Source organism: Tachypleus tridentatus, chromosome 12 (assembly GCF_004210375.1).
Source record: "Tachypleus tridentatus isolate NWPU-2018 chromosome 12, ASM421037v1, whole genome shotgun sequence".
NCBI lineage: Eukaryota > Metazoa > Arthropoda > Merostomata > Xiphosura > Limulidae > Tachypleus > Tachypleus tridentatus.
The window spans coordinates 61,541,010-61,560,511 of NC_134836.1; the positions used below are offsets into that span (position 1 = coordinate 61,541,010).

At 32.8% G+C, this 19,502-nt stretch overlaps 2 protein-coding genes across 7 annotated transcripts in view; one reads left to right on the top strand and one right to left on the bottom strand.

Annotated features, from left to right (window-relative positions):
- The window catches only part of LOC143233403 (vacuolar protein sorting-associated protein 26C), a 43,178-nt gene extending 24,197 nt beyond the window's left edge, over nucleotides 1-18,981 (top strand). For 3 of the 4 annotated variants that reach the window (XM_076469604.1, XM_076469608.1, XM_076469606.1), the window contains 5 exons: nucleotides 8,184-8,258; nucleotides 10,229-10,309; nucleotides 13,228-13,324; nucleotides 15,403-15,528; nucleotides 18,457-18,981. In XM_076469604.1, coding sequence (XP_076325719.1) covers nucleotides 8,184-8,258; nucleotides 10,229-10,309; nucleotides 13,228-13,324; nucleotides 15,403-15,528; nucleotides 18,457-18,539 — 462 coding nt within the window. In that variant the 3' untranslated portion in view covers nucleotides 18,540-18,981. Of the gene's footprint in view, nucleotides 1-8,183; nucleotides 8,259-10,228; nucleotides 10,310-13,227; nucleotides 13,325-15,402; nucleotides 15,529-18,084; nucleotides 18,122-18,456 lie in introns of all 4 variants that reach the window. The other variant, XM_076469607.1, reaches the window with a different exon arrangement.
- LOC143233404 (monoglyceride lipase-like) overlaps nucleotides 18,923-19,502 on the bottom strand; it is a 28,044-nt gene continuing 27,464 nt past the window's right edge. For all 3 annotated transcript variants that reach the window (XM_076469610.1, XM_076469609.1, XM_076469611.1), the window contains exon 7: nucleotides 18,923-19,369. Coding sequence is in view for 2 of the 3 variants with exons in the window: in XM_076469609.1 (XP_076325724.1) it covers nucleotides 19,268-19,369 (102 nt within the window). In the remaining variant the exon portion in view is untranslated. The remainder of the gene's footprint in view (nucleotides 19,370-19,502) is intronic.

Genomic DNA, 19,502 nt, shown 5'->3' on the forward strand with positions numbered 1-19,502 from the left:
TGCTAGATGGGTAAGACGTCAAAGCCAGAAGGAATCTTGGATTAAATTCACAACTAGCATATATTCTACCACCAGTTCCAAGGTCATATGGGACAGGATTCGAAAGGTCAGTGGGCACTACAATTCTGTCCCCCTCTCCATCTTGTTCTCGGATGGCCAAAAGCATCGCCGATACTCGAGGTGAAAGCTTTTGCCAGGTATCTAGCACTTCTGCTTGTTCCTCCACCTTCTTGGCCATCAAGACTCAGGCAGAGTGTTCACCTCTTTCCTTTTGAACTGACTGTCTTTTTGACTATAATTGTCCCTTTACACTGGTGGAACTGAAAATGGCCCTTTGTCAGTCTGGTAGTACATCTGTTGGACCTGATGATGTACACTATGACATGCTATCTCTCTCCTGCTTCTCTTGATATTCTTCCACTTGTTTTTAACTGGATCTGGCAGGAGAATGTTTATCCTGATGCCTGGCACCAGGCTATTATCTTACCCTTCTCTAAACTTGGGAAAGATCCCAAGATTCCTTCACACTACTGTCCAATTGCTTTGACGAGCTGTCTCTGTAAGACCTTAGAGAGGATGGTTAATGCTCGTCTTGTTAGGTTTCTCAATTCAAACAACCTCCTCTTGCCCACCCGGTGTGGGTTCCGACGACAGCACTCCACCACAGACCATCTAATTCGACTTGAAACATCAATCAGAGAAGCCTTTCTCAAATGCCAACATCTTGTTTCAATATTCTTTGACATTGAAAAGGCTTATGACACAACATGGAGGTATGGCATTTTGCGAGACCTCCATATGTATGGGTTACGTGGCCATTTATCTATGTTTATCAAAAGTTTTTTTAATGGACAGGAGATTCCAAGTTCATGTGGGTTCACACTTTTCAGTATAAAGATAAATGCCATCACTGAACAACTCCCTCTCACAGTTGCAAATAGGCTCTATGTTGACGACTTTCACATCTCGTATCAGTCGTCAAACATGAGATATATTGAGCGGCAACTACAAACTGCCCTCAATCGTGTGCTGAAGTGGACTATGGTGAACGGCTTTAATTTTTCTCTCTCTAAAACCGTTTGCATGCACTTTTGTCACCAACGGGGTATCCACCCTGATCCTGAACTCCTTATCGGTGAAGTTTTGCTGCCAGTGGTCCCTGAGTTCTTGGGGCTCATCTTTGACCGTAAGCTGACCTTTATACCACACTTAAAGCAGCTACGGGTCAAATGCACAAGAGCGCTGAACATCCTCTGTGTCCTCTCTACTGCCAGTTGGGGAGTGGATCGATGTTCTATGTTAAAGATATATTGTGCTCTTATTCATTCAAAACTCAACTATGGGTCAATGGTCAGACCCTCGGCCTTAAAGATGCTGAACCCTATTCATCACCAAGGACTTCGACTCTGTACCTCCCCAGTTCAGAGTTTGTATGTGGAATCTCACAAACCTTCTCTGCATCTTCGCCGTTTGCAACTGTCTTTACTGTATTCTTCGAAACTTCGCTCCTTACCAAAGCATCCCACTTGGGGAAGTGTTTTCCTATCTCAGTGGGCCTTACTTTTTCAAAACAGACAATCTGCTATTGCTCCTTTTGGCCTTTGCATCCAGGTGTAATTGGATGAATTGGGTCTGTCCTTGGAAAACATTGCAGAATCAACTGGTCAGCACATTCCCCATGGCTTATTACAGCCCCCAAATGTGACCTTTCTTTAAGTGATCTGAAAAAGGCAGATACTCCAAATTGGAAGTACTGAACATCTATCAAACACCCTTTCTATTCTAATTTATACAGATGGTTCAAAATCAGGTGACTCTGTGGGTTCTGCCATGGTTTGTTGCTGTTCTGTTGTTGCGTGCAGAATCCCCTCTACAGCTTCTGTGTTCACTGCTGAACTGTACACCATATCTCTTGCCCTGGATCATATTGAAGTTGAGCATTATTGAAGTTGACTGCACTATTTATACTGACTCCCTTAGCTCTCTGCTGGCCTTGGACTCACTTCACGTTGGTTCACACCATGTTCTCGCTGATATTCAAAACTGACTGGCCCATTTCTCATTAACATCTACTTCTATCCAGTTTTTCTGGATACCAGGCCACGTTGGTATTCGTGGGAATGTACTTGCAGACATGGCAGCTAAATCTATCTGCTCTGGCACTATCACCACTGTGCCTATTCTGTACATGTTCTATGGTCCTGTATTCAAGGCTTGGCTCTGTGCCAGCTGGCAGTCCACTTGGAGTGAGCAACGCAACAACAAGCTTTTTCAAATAAAACCCTATATTGGGCTTTGGCCATCTAGCTTCCATAAGGTTTGGAAGGAGGAAGTTGTTCTAACTAGACTACGCATTGTTCACAGTTTTTTAATTCATTTTCTTTTATCTGGAACTGATGCATCAGTGTGTAGATTGTGCAACACTCAAATCACTGTAAGCCACATTTTACTTTCCTGCTATTGTTGCGACTCTCAACGACAGCGCTATTTTAAACATGTTCTGTCCCAGGGTTTGTCTGTGACATTGGACAGTTTTATTGGTGATGGTGACACTGTCCACCTTGATAAAGTTTTTAGTTTTTTAATGACCATTAATCTTTTTAACCTCATTTAAATGTTTGTTATTTATTCATTACACCTTTTTAATTGAGGTTCCCTTTTCAGTCTCAATCACTCTAGTTCAATTTGACATTGTAAAATGGCAGAAAATTAAATAACTCAACACCAGGACTGGAAAGGCCAACTTCAGGTGACTAATGCTGCTGTTTGAACTACCTGTTAGTCATCCTGGTGAGTTGTTATTACACTTTTGCTGCATGTCATTTAACACTTTTATTACTTTACCTTTTAGTACTGGCCATAATGACACATAACCTGGAACCAGGACTAGAAAACCAACTTCAGGTGACTAACACTACTGTTTGAACTACCCATTAGTCGTCCTGGCGAGTTGTTATTACACTTTTGCTGCATGTCATTTAACACTTTTATTACTTTACCTTTTAGTACTCGCCATAGTGACACATAACCCGGAACCAGGACTGGGAAGACCAACTTCAGGTGACTGACGGTGGTTCTTGTACTTACCTGTTAGTTTTTCTGGTGGGTTATGATCATTATCATTCTGCTACAGGAAGTCCTTTACAACTTTGTAGACTGGATGTCGACATTGGTTTTACTTCATTTTATGTTTTGTTTTTACCTTTGTTTCCTTTTACGAATTTTACTACATTTACTTTACTTTTACCTTTTTACAGGACATTTGGCTATTTTTATTACAATTTTGCTGTATGTCTTTTAACACTTTTTTTATTTTACCTTTTGATAATGGCTGTTATGACAACATAACTTGGAACCAGGACGGGAAAGGCCAACTTTAGGTGACTGACGGTGGTTCTTGTACTTACTGTTAGTCTTCCTGGCGGGTTATGATCATTACCATTTTGCTACAGGAAGTCCTTTACAACTTCTATTACTCTGCTTTCTCTCTTAACATTGTAGACTAGGTGTCAACATTGGTTTTATACTTTTTCTGTTTTTCAATGATGTTTTGTTTTATCTTCATTCCATTTTATGAATTTCACTACATTTAATTAATTTTTACCTTTTTACTGGACGTTTGGAGCAGATAGCCTAGCTGCTTTATGCCATAAAACACTAAATCAATAAATCAATCAACTACCATACTAAGTTGGATTAATGTTATCAATTAGGTGGATGTCCCCTTGAGGTGGATTCTTGTATGTGATCAGGAGAAGGTTCTTTACTTTCATTTTACCTCTTCTGGGATCTGAACATCCAACCACGTGTTTGCTGTGCATGGCAACCCATGAAGGGAAAAAGAGGATCCTGGTGGTTGAGAGATCCAACCCTAATACACTGCTTAGGCCTTGAATTCCTGTAGATGGACAGTCTTGAGGTGGCCTCTGAGGCCAGTTGGCTGGTCCACTTAGGCTATGGTCAGCCAAGTACCAGTGTTGGATGTTCTTAACATGTGTTGTGGATATTGTGTCTAATGCTAGTGTTTGAGTATAGTGCTCATAAAATCCTGGCATTCCTGCAATGTCTTTGTTTGGCACTGCATTGTGTTCCCTTGTGGGGCTCTGTGTTGGGTGGGGACAGTAGGCACTGAAATATTCTTTGTTATGGATACCCCATTCATGAAGGAAAAAACTAAATAAAATTGAGAAAAAAAAACAGTAATTGGTAAGCATCCATGAATGGATGATTCTGTTCAATAATCACTGTCACAGTTGGTTTCTGTACCTAGATTTCTCATTTTGCACTTATTATCCAAGAAATACTTAGGGCGGATGTCTCCATTTTTATTCAAAAGGGATTCAAAGGGCTTGCTGGCTACCCCAAGTCAGTAAGAAAATAACACTCTAATGATGTTTTAGAGGAAACATCCTCACCAAAACACGCTAAACTTCTCATGAATTTGAAGAACATTGGGGATATACCCATTGATGTTACTTCCCATGCTACCCTGAATTCTTCAAGAGGAGTAATTGTTGAGAGGGAAATGAAATTGATCTATCTACCTTTTCCCCTTCACTTTTCTCTCATTTCTCTTGGGGGGTTGACAGTGACCCACAGAGCAGTGATCATTTTCCCACCATTTTCAGAGAGACTGACCATGGTTGACACCAACTGACTTGAGTGCCTGGATCGAAGCTGGACCAGGCCACCTGGTCCTCTTTCACTGCTTTCTCAGAACTTGATCCTGCAGTCATCTGTAAGTCATCAGTGACTGTCTCTGTTGTCCAGGCAACTACTCAATATATTCCTAGAACGTCAACATATTTTCCATGGTATCCTTGCCTGTAGTGAAATCCTGCCCATCACATGGCACAGAAGGCTCAAAAATGGGCTTGGGATACCTTTTGCAGGTATCTCATAACTTCTTTCAGCAGGCCCATTCACATACTTGGCAGGTAAAACATCAAAGTCAGAAGGAATCTTGGATTAAGTATGTAACTAACATCTCTTTTACCACTAGTTCCAATGTCATGTGGGACAATATTTGGAAGATCATTGGGCATTATAGTTCTTCCCCCTTTCAATCTTGCTCTCCAATGGCCACGAAGTTGCTGATGCGCAAGGCATTACCGATACACTTGGTGAAAGCTTGCATCTGGCACTTCTGTTTCTACTGCCACCTTCTTAGTCATCAAAAGTTGGGCAGAGTGATCACCTCTTTTCTTTTTGACTGATTGTCCCTGTGACTATAACTGCTCCTTTACATTGGTGGAACTCAAGCTTGGTCTTCATTCATCTGGCAATACATGAGACCTGATGATATTTACTACAAAGTGCTGTGCCATCTCTCTTCTGTCTCTTATGTTACTCTTCTGGTTGTTTCTAACTGGATCTGGCAGGAGAATGGTTTTTCCTGATGTTTGGTGCTGGGCTATTCTCCTTCCTTATATGGGTTGCATAGCCATTTGCCCATCTTTTATCAAAAAATGTTTAATGGACTGGCAATTCCAAGTTTGTGTGGGTTCAATACTTTCCTGTTCTTTCTCACAGGAACTTGGAATCACTGGCTGTGTCTTGAATATCACACTTCATTATAAAGATTAATGCCATTACTGGACAATGGACAGTTGCAAACAGACTCTATTGATGACTTCTACATGTCACTGCAGTTGTTGAGCATGAGGTTTATTGAGTGGCAACTACAGACTCTCTTAAATTGCTTACTGAAGTGGACCACAGGAAATGGTTTTACCTTTTTTCTCTCTTTTGACACCAACAAGGGATTACTCCAATCCTGATCTCTGTCTTGGTGAAGTTGTGCTTTCTGTTGTCCCTGAGGTAAAGTTCTTGGGGCTTATATTTGATCGTATGTTGGCTTTCATTCCACACATCAAGCAGCTACATGTCAAATGTATAAGGACACTGGACATCTTCAGTGTGTCCTCTTCCACCTCTTGGGTAGCAGATCGATGTTCTTTGCTAAAGATCTATCATGCCCTCACTTGATTGAAACTGGACTATGGGTCTCTGGTCTATGGCTTTGCCAGAAATTTGCACTTGAAGATGTTGGAAACTGTTTACCATGTGGGACTTTGGATCTGCAAGGGGGCTTTCCACACGTCTGTAGTCCTAAGTTTATACACCGAGTATCATGAAGCTCCTTTACACCCCTGCCCTTTACATCTGTCTTTATTGTATGCTTCAAAACTTCAATTCTTGCCACAGCATCTCACAGGGGGTTGTGTTTTCTTTCCTCAGTGGGCCATGCTTTTTCAGAAAAGATGGTCTGCTATTGTTCCTTTTGGCTGTTGTATTCTGGTGCAACTTGTTGAATTGGGTCTGTTCTTGGATGACATTGCTGTCTCCACAGGCCAGTTTGTCTGTTCTGGTGCTTTCACAGCTGTGCCTATTCCATATGTGGACTACAGCCCTGTATTCAAGGCTCAGTTCGCTTCTGTGCCAGGTGGGAGTAGACTTGGAGTGAGCAACATGTTAACAAGCTTTTCCAGATAAAACCTTCTGTTGGACTTGAGGTGTCTTGTTTCTGTAAGGATCAGTAGGAGGAAGTTGTCTTGATTACACTATGCAGTGGTCACAGTTTTTAACTGGTTTTCTTTTATCAGGGACTGATGCACCATTGTGTGTTATGTATGACACTCATGCCACAATAACCCACATTTTGACCATGAGTGATGGCACCATTTTAGACATGTATTTTACCATGGGTTTACCCCAACATTGGACAATGTCACTGATGATGGTGATGCTGTCCACCTTACAAATGTTTTTAATTTTTTAAAGGCCATTAGCCTTTTTAATTCTATTTAAGTTTATATCTGCTGTTTGCTACCATTTTTGTTTTACATTAATTTCTCTTTACATTTTGTAATATTCTACTGTTTTATTTTGTTACTGGTTGTTTGGTACAGATAGTTTAGTAACATTGCACCATAAAAAAGAAGCTGGATGTTCTTGTAGAAAGTTAATATCATCTTTATATTATGTGTAACTTATATCCTATATTAAGGTACTAATTAATTGAATTAATAAAAACTAATAATGGCAGTGTTTCAATTAATTGCTTTAATGCCAAGTAGTTAAATAGAATAGTCAAAACCAGTAATAATGAGAAAAACAAGTTCAATAATTTGATTATTTTTATGACTTTTTCTAAACAAACAAACAAGTAAAGGACTCACTTGAAATATATTTCAGAATTTTCAGTTTAATTGGGCAAATAAATTTGATTTTGAAGAAGGAAAACCATTCTGTATTTAAAAATTTGAACCTGATATAAACAAAAAGCCATTCTGTGATTAAAAATTTGAACCTGATATAAACAAAAAGCCATTCTGTAATTACAAATTTGAACCTGATATAAACAAAAAGCCATTCTGTAATTAAAAATTTGAACCTGATATAAACAAAAAGCCATTCTGTGATTAAAAATTTGAACCTGGTATAAATAAAAAGCCATCTGTAATTATAAATTTGAACCTGATATAAAGAAAAAGCCATTCTGTAATTATAACTTTGAACCTGATATAAAGAAAAAGCCATTGTGTAATTAAAAATTTGAACCTGATGTAAACAAAAAGCCATTCTGTAATTAAAAATTTTAAACTGATATAAACAAAAAGCAATTCTGTGATTAAAAATTTTAAACTGATATAAACAAAAAGCCATTGTGTAATTAAAAATTTTAAACTGATATAAACAAAAAGCCATTCTGTGATTAAAAATTTGAACCTGATATAAACAAAAAACCATTCTGTGATTATAAATTTGAACCTGATATAAAGAAAAAGCCATTCTGTAATTAAAAGTTTGAACCTGATGTAAACAAAAAGCCATTCTGTAATTAAAAACTTGAAACTGATATAAACAAATTTCTTGTGGTAGGGAGGGATGGTATATAAATAATTATTTCTATAGATCTATTCCATAATGATGCCTATATAATTCAGGGTAGCTCTGAAATGATTGAAATGTACAGTGAGTGTCATGTTTCTTCACCTGTTACTGTATTCTGAGTTAAGAACATCTAAAAATAAAAGAAACTAAATTTTATTTTTTTTCACAACTAAAATATGCATGAATAAGTTTGTAGATTTTGATATCTGTAGATTACAACTGTTATAATTAAACCACACTAGTAAGAAATACTTTAATTTTTTCTTAACATTTAAAACAATTTTTAGGAACAAAATGAAAAGGCAATTATTAAACCAGTGGACTTCAGTATCACTCCAGAATCCCTCCAGAATGTAAAAGATGTAAGTAGTATAAACTTGTTTTGTAACCACAGTTTCTGATGTAACTTACAGTTGAGTAGTCTGGCTACCAAGATTTAATTGGTTTGTCATGTTCTGGTAATTCTGAAAACTTGTTGCCAAAATGGTGTTTCATGTAAATTTGTAAATATTTTCTAAGTATATGTGAACTAATAAAATGTATTTTAGAATTATTTACTTAGAGGTATGTCTTATTAATTAGCAATTAATTTGTAATAATCATATGCAACTTGTAATAGGTCACAATGCAACTTACATAACTGAACTGATAAGTAAATGACAATCAGCCCAGAGATAGATTTAAAAAATATTGTGCTTTAAAAAATACTTAAACATTAGTATTATTTCATAAAGTAAAACTCTAAGCAATATTAGCAATAGTTGGTTACACTACAATGTATACTAATTGTTCACTATTGAAGTAAAAAAAAATTATAATGATGGCTAGTTCTCAAAATAAATGGATAATTTTAAACAGAAATCTCTAACATGACTATTAGAGTAATTCAAATAGTGTTTAGCATTTATGAATGATCTCTGTTTAAGTATTTAAGATTTTTTAGCATCTGAATAATACAGTTGGAACATAAAAACATCAAATTTGTACCATTTGTAATTTTATATCTAGTAATTTTACCACATGACTATTAGTTTATACTAGTGTCTATAAAATGAATAAATTACATAAAGTGGCTAAAAGAGTCTCAAATTTTCTTTGGTTAGATGAAGGCATCAATATTCTGGTGTCAAGCTACATAAAGTTGACAATGATCTATTACTAAGTGATCACTGTGAATTATTTGTTAATAAGCAATTATCCAACTTGGTAATCAACATATATCTCATATTTTAATTGCAACTAATTTCTATTATGTTTTTAAAAGAATGTTTACATAAATGTAATTTCAAAGTTTTCAAAACATTTTTTCATGTTTAATTTTGTAGAATTTACAAGATTGAGCAAAGATTTCTTATTATTTATGATATAATAATTAACTTACAAGAAACTAGTGAGCTTTACAAGGGTATTAGAATTCTAAACTGGCATTAGGTCAGCAAAGAACATAAATCAGGCGTTGGCACACTGTTTTATCCAAAGTCTTTCCATAATACAGCTAATTTTCTCTTGACAGATATGCCATTTGGCTGTACTGATAATTAAGTATTGATTGAGATTTAAAAAATAAAAGTATTGATCCATAGATTTCGAAGAATATTCATGTAGTGTGCTTTATCAGATAACCTAAATGTTAGAAACCACTGACAGAAAACACAGGGTTGTAATGTACCTATAGAATACTGCAACTTATCGGTCGTATTCATTGTTATCTAACTGTTAAATGTACAGATGAATGAAGTTTGAAATGTTTGTTTTCCTTACTTCTTTCTTAGGTGAAACCTTTTCAGTTTCTACCATGCTTTCTGTCTATCTTTTTCAACAGATAAATTGTATTGTGTATAAAGCTTCTTTAAATAAAGAAACAAACATAAACAAATGCAAAATTAAAGAAGCCTTACTTATACAACAACTTAAACCCAAAATAAACCAATATAAAGGAACGCCTTTATACCTATATTAATATAATAAAATAAATAAAATTATGTATTCAAACACCTGACGATGACCGAAGAAGGTCGAAACGTTGTTTGTTCTTCTATGTAAAATATTTTCTCAACTCAAACGAGCCGTTTTTGCATATAAATTTACCTTTTATTTTATTTCTTGAGAAGTATGCAGTAAAGTTGTGTTATGAAAGCATTTCTGGTTTGGTATGCTTACCTTGTCTACCAAAACTGAAATAATTGCATCTTGTTTCATTTTCTTTAAAATACTAAAAATGCTCGTAATCCTGAAGTAATGGAGGTAAAATATACTTGTATATAGCTGCTGTCTTTATCATGTCTAAGTGTTTTGCAGAATTTTCTATAACTTTATTTCTGTTTTATTTCAGAGGAGTAAAATACCCAGTTTCTTGTTGAAGGGCAAATTAGACTCCAGTGTTTGCTGCATCACAAAACCTTTCACTGGAGAGGTAACATTTGTTGAAACCTTAAGTCAAAATGTGTCTGGGACTTCTTTAAAAAGATACATTATTTAAATATATTTGTGAATAATAAGTGATTCTGTATTCATTACCTATACTGTACTATAATGTGTGTGCTTCATGGACATAATGTGCCTGTTTTGTTTGTTTAGTGGAAGAGTGGGGAATGTAAGCAAGGTTTCTTGCAAGTTAATTGGGTAGAATATTCTAGGTTCCTCAAACTAAATCTTAATCTAGTTAAATCTTAAAGTAATTTTGTGTTTTGCAAAGATCATATATATAAAAAAATATTTCTTGTAGGCATAGTTGAAAATATTTTGACACATTAAAATTATAAAGCTCAACTGTTCTGACTAAAATATTTTCTAATATTTTGATAGATCTAATAACTAAAATTGGTGATGAGTATATTATAACTATATAATTATAACTATATTATAATGATATTTTGTACATGTGAATTTCGTTAATGTGATGTACTGTTAATTACTGTTTCATAAGAGTGATGAACGTTTTTGACCGAGTCGTAACGTTATTTTTTATATTAATTTTCTTTCTAAGAGTAACCCTTCTATTCACAACATAAAAACAATAGAAGTTTTCAGTTTTGTGTGAGTTGTGGCTTACCATAATTGACAAAACAGGAAATCACAAATGAAATTTGTTTATAAACAACAACTTAATGTTTATATACTACCCTTAATACTAAACTTAGAACTTGAAGTTTAGTAAAATTGGAAAATTCTGGCATTAATAAGGTCTGAAATTTAGATATAGATGTATTGAAAAAAATACCCATAGTGAAGTGTTCTCTTAAGAACGTGATCATAAAATATAGGTGTCTTTTTATTACCACATTTTGAGGCTATGTAGGTGTTTGAAGTATACATGTACACTAGAATTAACATACAAGTCTAGAGTATCCAGAAAAATGCAGATTTTAAAAGTTTTATGTCAGAAATAAATTGAAAATTGACAACAAAAGAAGAACAAATACTAGTGTACCAATGAAGAACGTTTATATTCACAGTCAGATTTTATGTACCAAGTTTATTGATTGGTTGGCTTTCACTGTGACATCAGCTAGTAGCTGCTGGTATCAATAATTTAATTAGCTATGTGGATATATTGCTTGGGAATGTAAAAAAATTAGAATGTACCTGATTCAAGATGTATACTGACGTGGATGAGTGTATCATATACAAGTATATAAAACTTGACTTTGTGTTTTATTTACTTGTATAAGTTTAAAAGTTGAAAAGGATGTTACTTTGTTTATTTTTTAAATAAGTAAACAAATAGAAGGTAATTATAAAATTTGACATCTTAAAAACTGTTGGTAAACTTCACCAAATTCATATTGAGAATCATTGGGTTTGTTTTAGAAAGTTTTGACATGGTACAGGTGTCTCAAAATCTTTTGTAGCAGATAATAAGTTTGCTTTTGTGGCATTCAAGTTCAGTATATAAAGCCTGTTTCCAATTAAAGTTGCTGCAAGCATCATTTGTTCTGGATTTAGTTGAGTGATTTTGAAATATCCTACATATTTGTTATCCTATTGAAATTAGTTGTCTCGAACTGTTGAAAGGAAAAGAAAGACCAGAAATAAAAACAATGCTGCAGTAGTTGAGAACAAAAGGAATTTAGATATGTGATTTTGGAACAACCTGACTGTACCCAAACTTGTGCTAATAAAAAGTGTGGCCCTCACTTTTTGGAACTACCTGACTGTACCCAAATTTGTACTAATAAAAAGTGTGGCCCTCACTTTTTGGAACTACCTGACTGTACCCAAACTTGTACTAATAAAAAGTGTGACCCTCACTTTTTGGAACTACCTGACTGTACCCAAACTTGTACTAATAAAAAGTGTGGCCCTCACTTTTTGGGACTACCTGACTATACCCAAACTTGTACTAATAAAAAGTGTGTCCCTCACTTGTTGGAACAACCTGACTGTACCAAAACTTTTACTAATAAAAAGTGTGACCCTCACTTTTTGGAACTACCTGACTGTACCCAAACTTGTACTAATAAAAAGTGTGTCCATCACTTTTTGGAACTACCTGACTGTACCCAAACTTGTACTAATAAAAAGTGTGTCCCTCATTTTTTGGGACTACTAATAAAAGTGTGACTCTCACTTTTGGAACTACCTGACTTGGGACTACCTGACTGTACCCAAACTTGTACTAATAAAAAGTGTGACCCTCACTTTTTGGGACTACCTGACTTGTACTAATAAAAAGTGTGGCCCTCACTTTTTGGGACTACCTGACTGTACCCAAACTTGTACTAATAAAAAGTGTGTCCCTCATTTTTTGGGACTACCTGACTTGTACTAATAAAAAGTGTGTCCCTCACTTTTTGGGACTACCTGACAGTTCCCAAACTTGTACTAATAAAAAGTGTGACTCTCACTTTTTGGGACTACCTGACTGTACCCAAACTTGTACTAATAAAAAGTGTGATCCTCACTTTTTCTGTAGTGAAATTGAGTTTATCTAGGAGAATCAGATTCTGAAATGTAACTGTTTTAACTTAGAAATACCAATAGGATTTACCTATTAAACATATTTTTCAAAGCTACTTAAGTACCAGGTTGTTTGTAGGACCATGGCTCTGTAGGTAACCAAGTCACAGAAAACAAAATGTAAATTACTCACTTCATGGTGCTTATAAAGAAAACACTGACTAACTGTCATGATATTTTACACATCTATAAATATAAAAATTGTTTCAAGTATTTAGTGTGAAATGTTGTCCAGGAATTTAGATTTTTCATTTTGTAAGACATGGGTTGTTATTAAAGATGAAATTACCAGTGAACCAGAAATACAGTTTTAAGCCTTCACCTTCAATAACACAGGCTTTCTATATACACTATAATTATTTTTATATTCAGATCTGTGTTGAAAAGTGTGACGCAGCCATTCGCTCCATTGAGCTTCAACTGGTGCGTGTAGAAACTTGCGGTTGTGCTGAAGGTTATTCTCGTGATGGTAAGCATTTATTAAGAGTAATTGTTTTTAATGCTGATAAAAGGTTTTCAGTATTTCAGGTTTGTTAATGTTACAAGATACAACAGAAAAAGAGTACATTCAAAATATTTAAAATAAACTTGAAGTTAATCTTCAGACCACAGATTGGTCTGTTGAACTGATCCAGTGTTGGTGAATTAATTTTTACTATAATTTCTGATTTACTGTGCACATCTTTATGAAACTTGGCAGGCTTTAAGTAAATATGAAGTCTACCTTATGCAGAAAATCATATTTTTAAATAAAGATTTATTGGTGAATATACAAAGACAATCTTTGACTGGTCTGAGTGCAACATGGTTTTTATGTTAAGAATAAAAGTACTATTTTTCCACCTTATAGTTTTCTTATTTCATGTGTGTAATATATATGTAATATCTGTAATTTCATTAATGAATGTCAAAATTTTTTTGGTAAAAGCTTACACCTTGACTGTTATTTTCTATACTCTGATACTAACTGTAGCAAAAGTTGAGCTGTGTCCAACTATTAAAGTAGTGTAACAACAACTTATCCAATGAGAACATGTGTCAAGTTATGGTGTACAAAGCATCAAATCACATAATGCACAAAAGCTTGTGTATGTACCTCATGAAGAAATCTTTTATTTACTTTAAAAAAAATTTAATCCAATTACGTTTTTAATTTTTACATCTACTTACTTTTGTATATAGAAATATGTTAATAACAGAAATATTATAACAATATTCCATATATTGTAGCTTATGGATGTATTTGGAGTTGATGACATACTCTTAGTGCACTTTGCTAAGTGGATGTATTTGGACTTGAGGACATACTCTTAGTGCACTTTGCTAAGTGGATGTATTTGGACTTGAGGACATATTCCATGTGCACTTTGCTAAGACCACTTTCTGCAATCTTATTAGTTTTCAAATATGTATTTAACAAGACAAACAGTAATTGAAATAACAAAGCAGAATGGCAAAAACGACTGTAATTTATGTGGCTTTCTAACTAATATATAAGAATTTCATTACTTACTGAAGTGTCAACTTTGGTCTTCATCAGAATATGCTTTGGAAGTTGCGTTTTTCACCATAAATTTACATAAAGACGTCAACATTACGTAGTTCACAAAATGATTTTCTACTGATAATTAACATGTACCATTAAAATATGAGTGTAAACAAACAGTTATTGTCAAAACCTTGAAGAGTAGAAAGGAGATTCTGTGGTAATTGATGGAAATTATGAAATATGGTTAAGGGAAGAAAATAAAACTTAAAAAGAAAATTTTGGAGAATAAAAACATCATGAGACATTTGACATCAAAATTCAGAATTGATTTGAATATTTACTTAAGTCCATATATTAAAGTCGAATTATAAGTTACATCTTGGTGCCAAATTTGTTGACATACATTGATAACACTATGTAACACAAATTTTGTTCCTCGATAGTATGCATTATTTTTTGACTTAAAGATCTGAATCTCACTTTGACCACCTCCATCCACATAGGACTAAATAATTAATATGAAGAATTATTTTTTTGAGAATACACAATTTCGAACATCAAGTTTATTTTCACTAAAATCTAATAACGATGCAGTATTAAGTTCGAAAACTTTTTCATTGTTTTAAAAGCCTCAGAAACAATTCAAAACAAGTGTTCATGCTTGACAGTCATATTTTCAAATCAACCATCACTGCTCTGTTTAAACCTTTATTGCTCAAAAGAATTTGTGTAGTTTTCAGTTGTTTAGTTCTGTAAAATTAATTGTATCATAAAGTTTGCCATTTTTTCTCTTGCACAGAATGAACAATATAAGTCTTTCTGAATATTTATGTAAAAAAGGCAAAGATGAAGACAGTTGTCATTGGTATGGCAAAATACTTAGTAGTAAAATCTAATCAGATAGTTAATTTACATTAAAACTAATAAGAATTAATATTAAGATGTCCATTCTTCTGTGCAGAATAATTCAGATCACAAACTTTTTCTCTCTGTTCTTTAACTAGAAAGTTAATATTTGAAGGTACGTTGTATAAATGCTTTATTTTTTTACTTTTCAGCAACTGAAATACAAAATATTCAAATCGGGGAAGGTGATGTCTGCCGAAGAATTGTCATTCCAGTGTATATGATATTTCCTCGTCTGTTTGCTTGTCCAACTCTAATTACCAGTAATTTTAAAATAGGTAAGTCCAAGAATTTGCTGTACATCCACTGACCTTATTATGCATCAAAAGTGGTTAATGTTAACCACTGACTCATGGGTACTTTTATTAAATCTAATTTTGATTCAATATTTTAACTGGACTTTATGGTAGTTATACTGTGTTACTTTAGCAGGTTTCTGAAATAATTGTTTCCTACAGTAATCGTATAAAAAAAGTTTTAATTTCATATAGATATTACACATAACCTACTTACCCCATTTTTTATCTCTAACAACGACTTGTACGTGCATGGTGTTATATAATTGGTCCTTGTAGTAATCATTGGATTTGTTTACAAATTTTCTGTCACACAAATGATTTCTGTGGTAATTGTAAGGATGCTTTATAAATGTGTTGCCTCAATTAATAAGCTTTTGTAGCAACTGTACAGTGACTTGTTTATGCTATACCAGAAGTAATTAATTTTTTATTGTAATAATGAAGACAGCGTATATATAAAAACTGTTTCTATAATATAACATTCTACATACTAATAACTTGTTGCTATAGTAATTTTAAGAATTTTCTTAAATTTACTTGTACACGTATCACAGTAACCAACTTCTATATTAATCATAAGATCTTGTAGCTACATATTGTGTTTGTTAATTGCTAGTCTATGTTTTAATCAAAACACTAATACATAACTATTTACTTTGTCCATCATACTTGAGAACTTGGTAGAAGATAAAATTTTATTTTGTAGTTTGTGTATTGGTTCACACTAATCTTATCAGATTTTTATAATTTTTGTTCGTAATAATTCATTAGTTCTTGATACTTGTGTTTTTGTTCATAATAATTCATTAGTTGTTGATACTTGTGTGTTTGTGTTCATAATAATTCATTAGTTATTGATACTTGTGTGTTTTTGTTCATAATAATTCATTAGTTCTTGATACTTGTGTGTTTTTGTTCATAATAATTCATTAGTTCTTGATACTTGTGTGTTTTTGTTCATAATAATTCATTAGTTCTTGATACTTGTGTGTTTTTGTTCATAATAATTCATTAGTTCTTGATACTTGTGTGTTTTTGTTCATAATAATTCATTAGTTCTTGATACTTGTGTGTTTTTGTTCGTAATAATTCATTAGTTGTTGATACTTGTGTGTTTGTGTTCATAATAATTCATTAGTTCTTGATACTTGTGTGTTTTTCATAATAATTCATTAGTTCTTGATACTTGTGTGTTTTTGTTCATAATAATTCGTTAGTTGTTGATACTTGTGTTCATAATAATTCATTAGTTCTTGATACTTGTGTGTTTTTGTTCATAATAATTTGTTAGTTGTTGATACTTGTGTTCATAATAATTCATTAGTTCTTGATACTTGTGTGTTTTTGTTCATAATAATTCATTAGTTGTTGATACTTGTGTTCATAATAATTCATTAGTTCTTGATACTTGTGTTCATAATAATTCATTAGTTGTTGATACTTGTGTTCATAATAATTCATTAGTTCTTGATACTTGTGTTCATAATAATTCATTAGTTGTTGATACTTGTGTTCATAGTAATTCATTAGTTGTTGATACTTGTGTGTTTTTGTTCATAATAATTCATTAGTTTTTGATACTTGTGTTCATAATAATTCATTAGTTCTTGATACTTGTGTTCATAATAATTCATTAGTTCTTGATACTTGTGTGTTTTTGTTCATAATAATTCATTAGTTCTTGATACTTGTGTGTTTTTGTTCATAATAATTCATTAGTTCTTGATACTTGTGTGTTTTTGTTCATAATAATTCATTAGTTTTTGATACTTGTGTGTTTTTGTTCATAATAATTCATTAGTTCTTGATACTTGTGTTCATAATAATTCATTAGTTCTTGATACTTGTGTTCATAATAATTCATTAGTTGTTGATACTTGTGTGTTTTACTGGTGATGTTAAAAGTTTGATATTTATTTATTTAATGTTTTTATATATTACTTTGGAAACCACCATGTGTACATTATCTTTTTATAACTTTATATTTTGGATTTGAACTAACCATATGGAATAACTTGAATAATATAAGCTCAAACACTTACATTTGTTTTTCCAGTATTTAAGATTTGACCTCCATGTAACCAAATTTTCTATATACAAAATATTTTAGACCATTTGGGTTATACTCACATATTCTCTCCTGGTGCATGTTTTTAGAACTAACTAAAAACTAAAGTGTAAACATTTCTCTTTCAGTAGAACATTAAGGATGCAGTGTGTACACATTAACTGAATAAGGATAAATCTTATAGCTAACTTGTGTATCTAAAGTTTTAGCTCCTAGTGCATTTGTTGGATACCTCAGTCTTCCAGATGTTCATCCAGTAATTTTGGACATAGAAGGTTTCATGATTTGTTTAATTTGCATTATTTACAATATACTGAATTTGATTCTAAGGTCTCTTCTGATGAATTTAAGACTTCCATACTTTTAATGTTGAGGTTAATTTAAGTAATTTGAGAAATTAGGAAATAAGTTTTATAACCACAGTTGTATTAATTTTGATACTTGTTTTATTTTAATGTTTACATCAGTGACATCTGTTGTCTTTTTTTTCCTCAAAGAAGCAAGGTAAAACAAGATTTTTATTGAGTAATTCTATAACTTATTATTTTAACATTTAAACATGTTTCAGTATTATTACCACATCAGAATCTTCATACTTGGAAACTTTTAAAACATACATTATGTAGAATTATGTGAATTAATCTTTTAGTGTAATTTATAGCTTTATTTATTGTCTTTTATTTAGTAATCTATTAATGAATATTTTTGTTTACCATGCATGTACCACATGTATTTTATAGAACTCTGTGCTATGTCTTGAATGTTGTTATAGTTTATCAGTTATTCTTGTATGTACAGTTATTTGAATTTATTTAAATAATTAATTTTGTCATTCCTAGAATTTGAAGTCAACATAGTTGTTGTGTTTGAAGATGATCATCTAATCACAGAAAACTTTCCTATCAAGCTGACACGATTCTGATTTTTCCATAGAGTTAAATTAGATTAATCTGTTTTCATCTTCTAGCTGGAAATAAAATATCACAAGAGAAAGTGTAAAGTTATTTACACCTGACATTATCTTAATGTGGTTCAGAATTTACTGGTATTACTTTACAATGTTGGAAATAGCTTTCTTCAACAATAATTGATGTATTGACCCCACTCATCTGTATGTTTCTTGTATCTATGTTATACAACATATATTACTACAAAAATATAATACTGAGTTTAAGTTTCATTTGGACAATGGTAATGTCGAATTATACTGCAGTTGAAGCTAATTTCTGTAAATTTCTAAATATTGAATTGTGGAGGTAACATAAGTTTGAATGTGTTTAACTTTCAAAATAATAGAGATTGACATTATGAAAAAAGAACTCTTCCTTTTATTCCATCTATTTTGAATAAAATATTCTGCTTTAGTTGTGTATGCTTTCTTCAGTATTTTATGAAGCCTGTTTCTTTTCATTGCATTCCTCTAGTTGCAAATACTTTTAGTAAGTAAACATATATTGTCTGATTTAGCTGTGAAAAAAAATATACATGAAATAATGCATGTTTCACTGATCACAAATGTATGTGTGTTATTTACAGTTTTCTGATTATTTTGAAACAATAATGAAGAACAACACATACAAAAGAAACTTGTCAACCTTTGATTGCCTTTTTTTTTTCATGACATGTGTCTGATAACGTTAAAAACTTGTACTAATCTACCCTGGCATTAACCCAGCTGACACTGTCTTCAATAACTTGGCCAGGTATGCCATCTGGTTCATCCAAAAGACAATGAAATGATACTGGGTAAATCTGAAAGGAAACATATTGATTATTATATGTTAAATTTCATATCATCAGTGGATTTCAGTTTCTAGGATAATTAAATATATATTAGACTAATATGTTTATATTAAACTTAAATATATATAAAACTAATACCTTA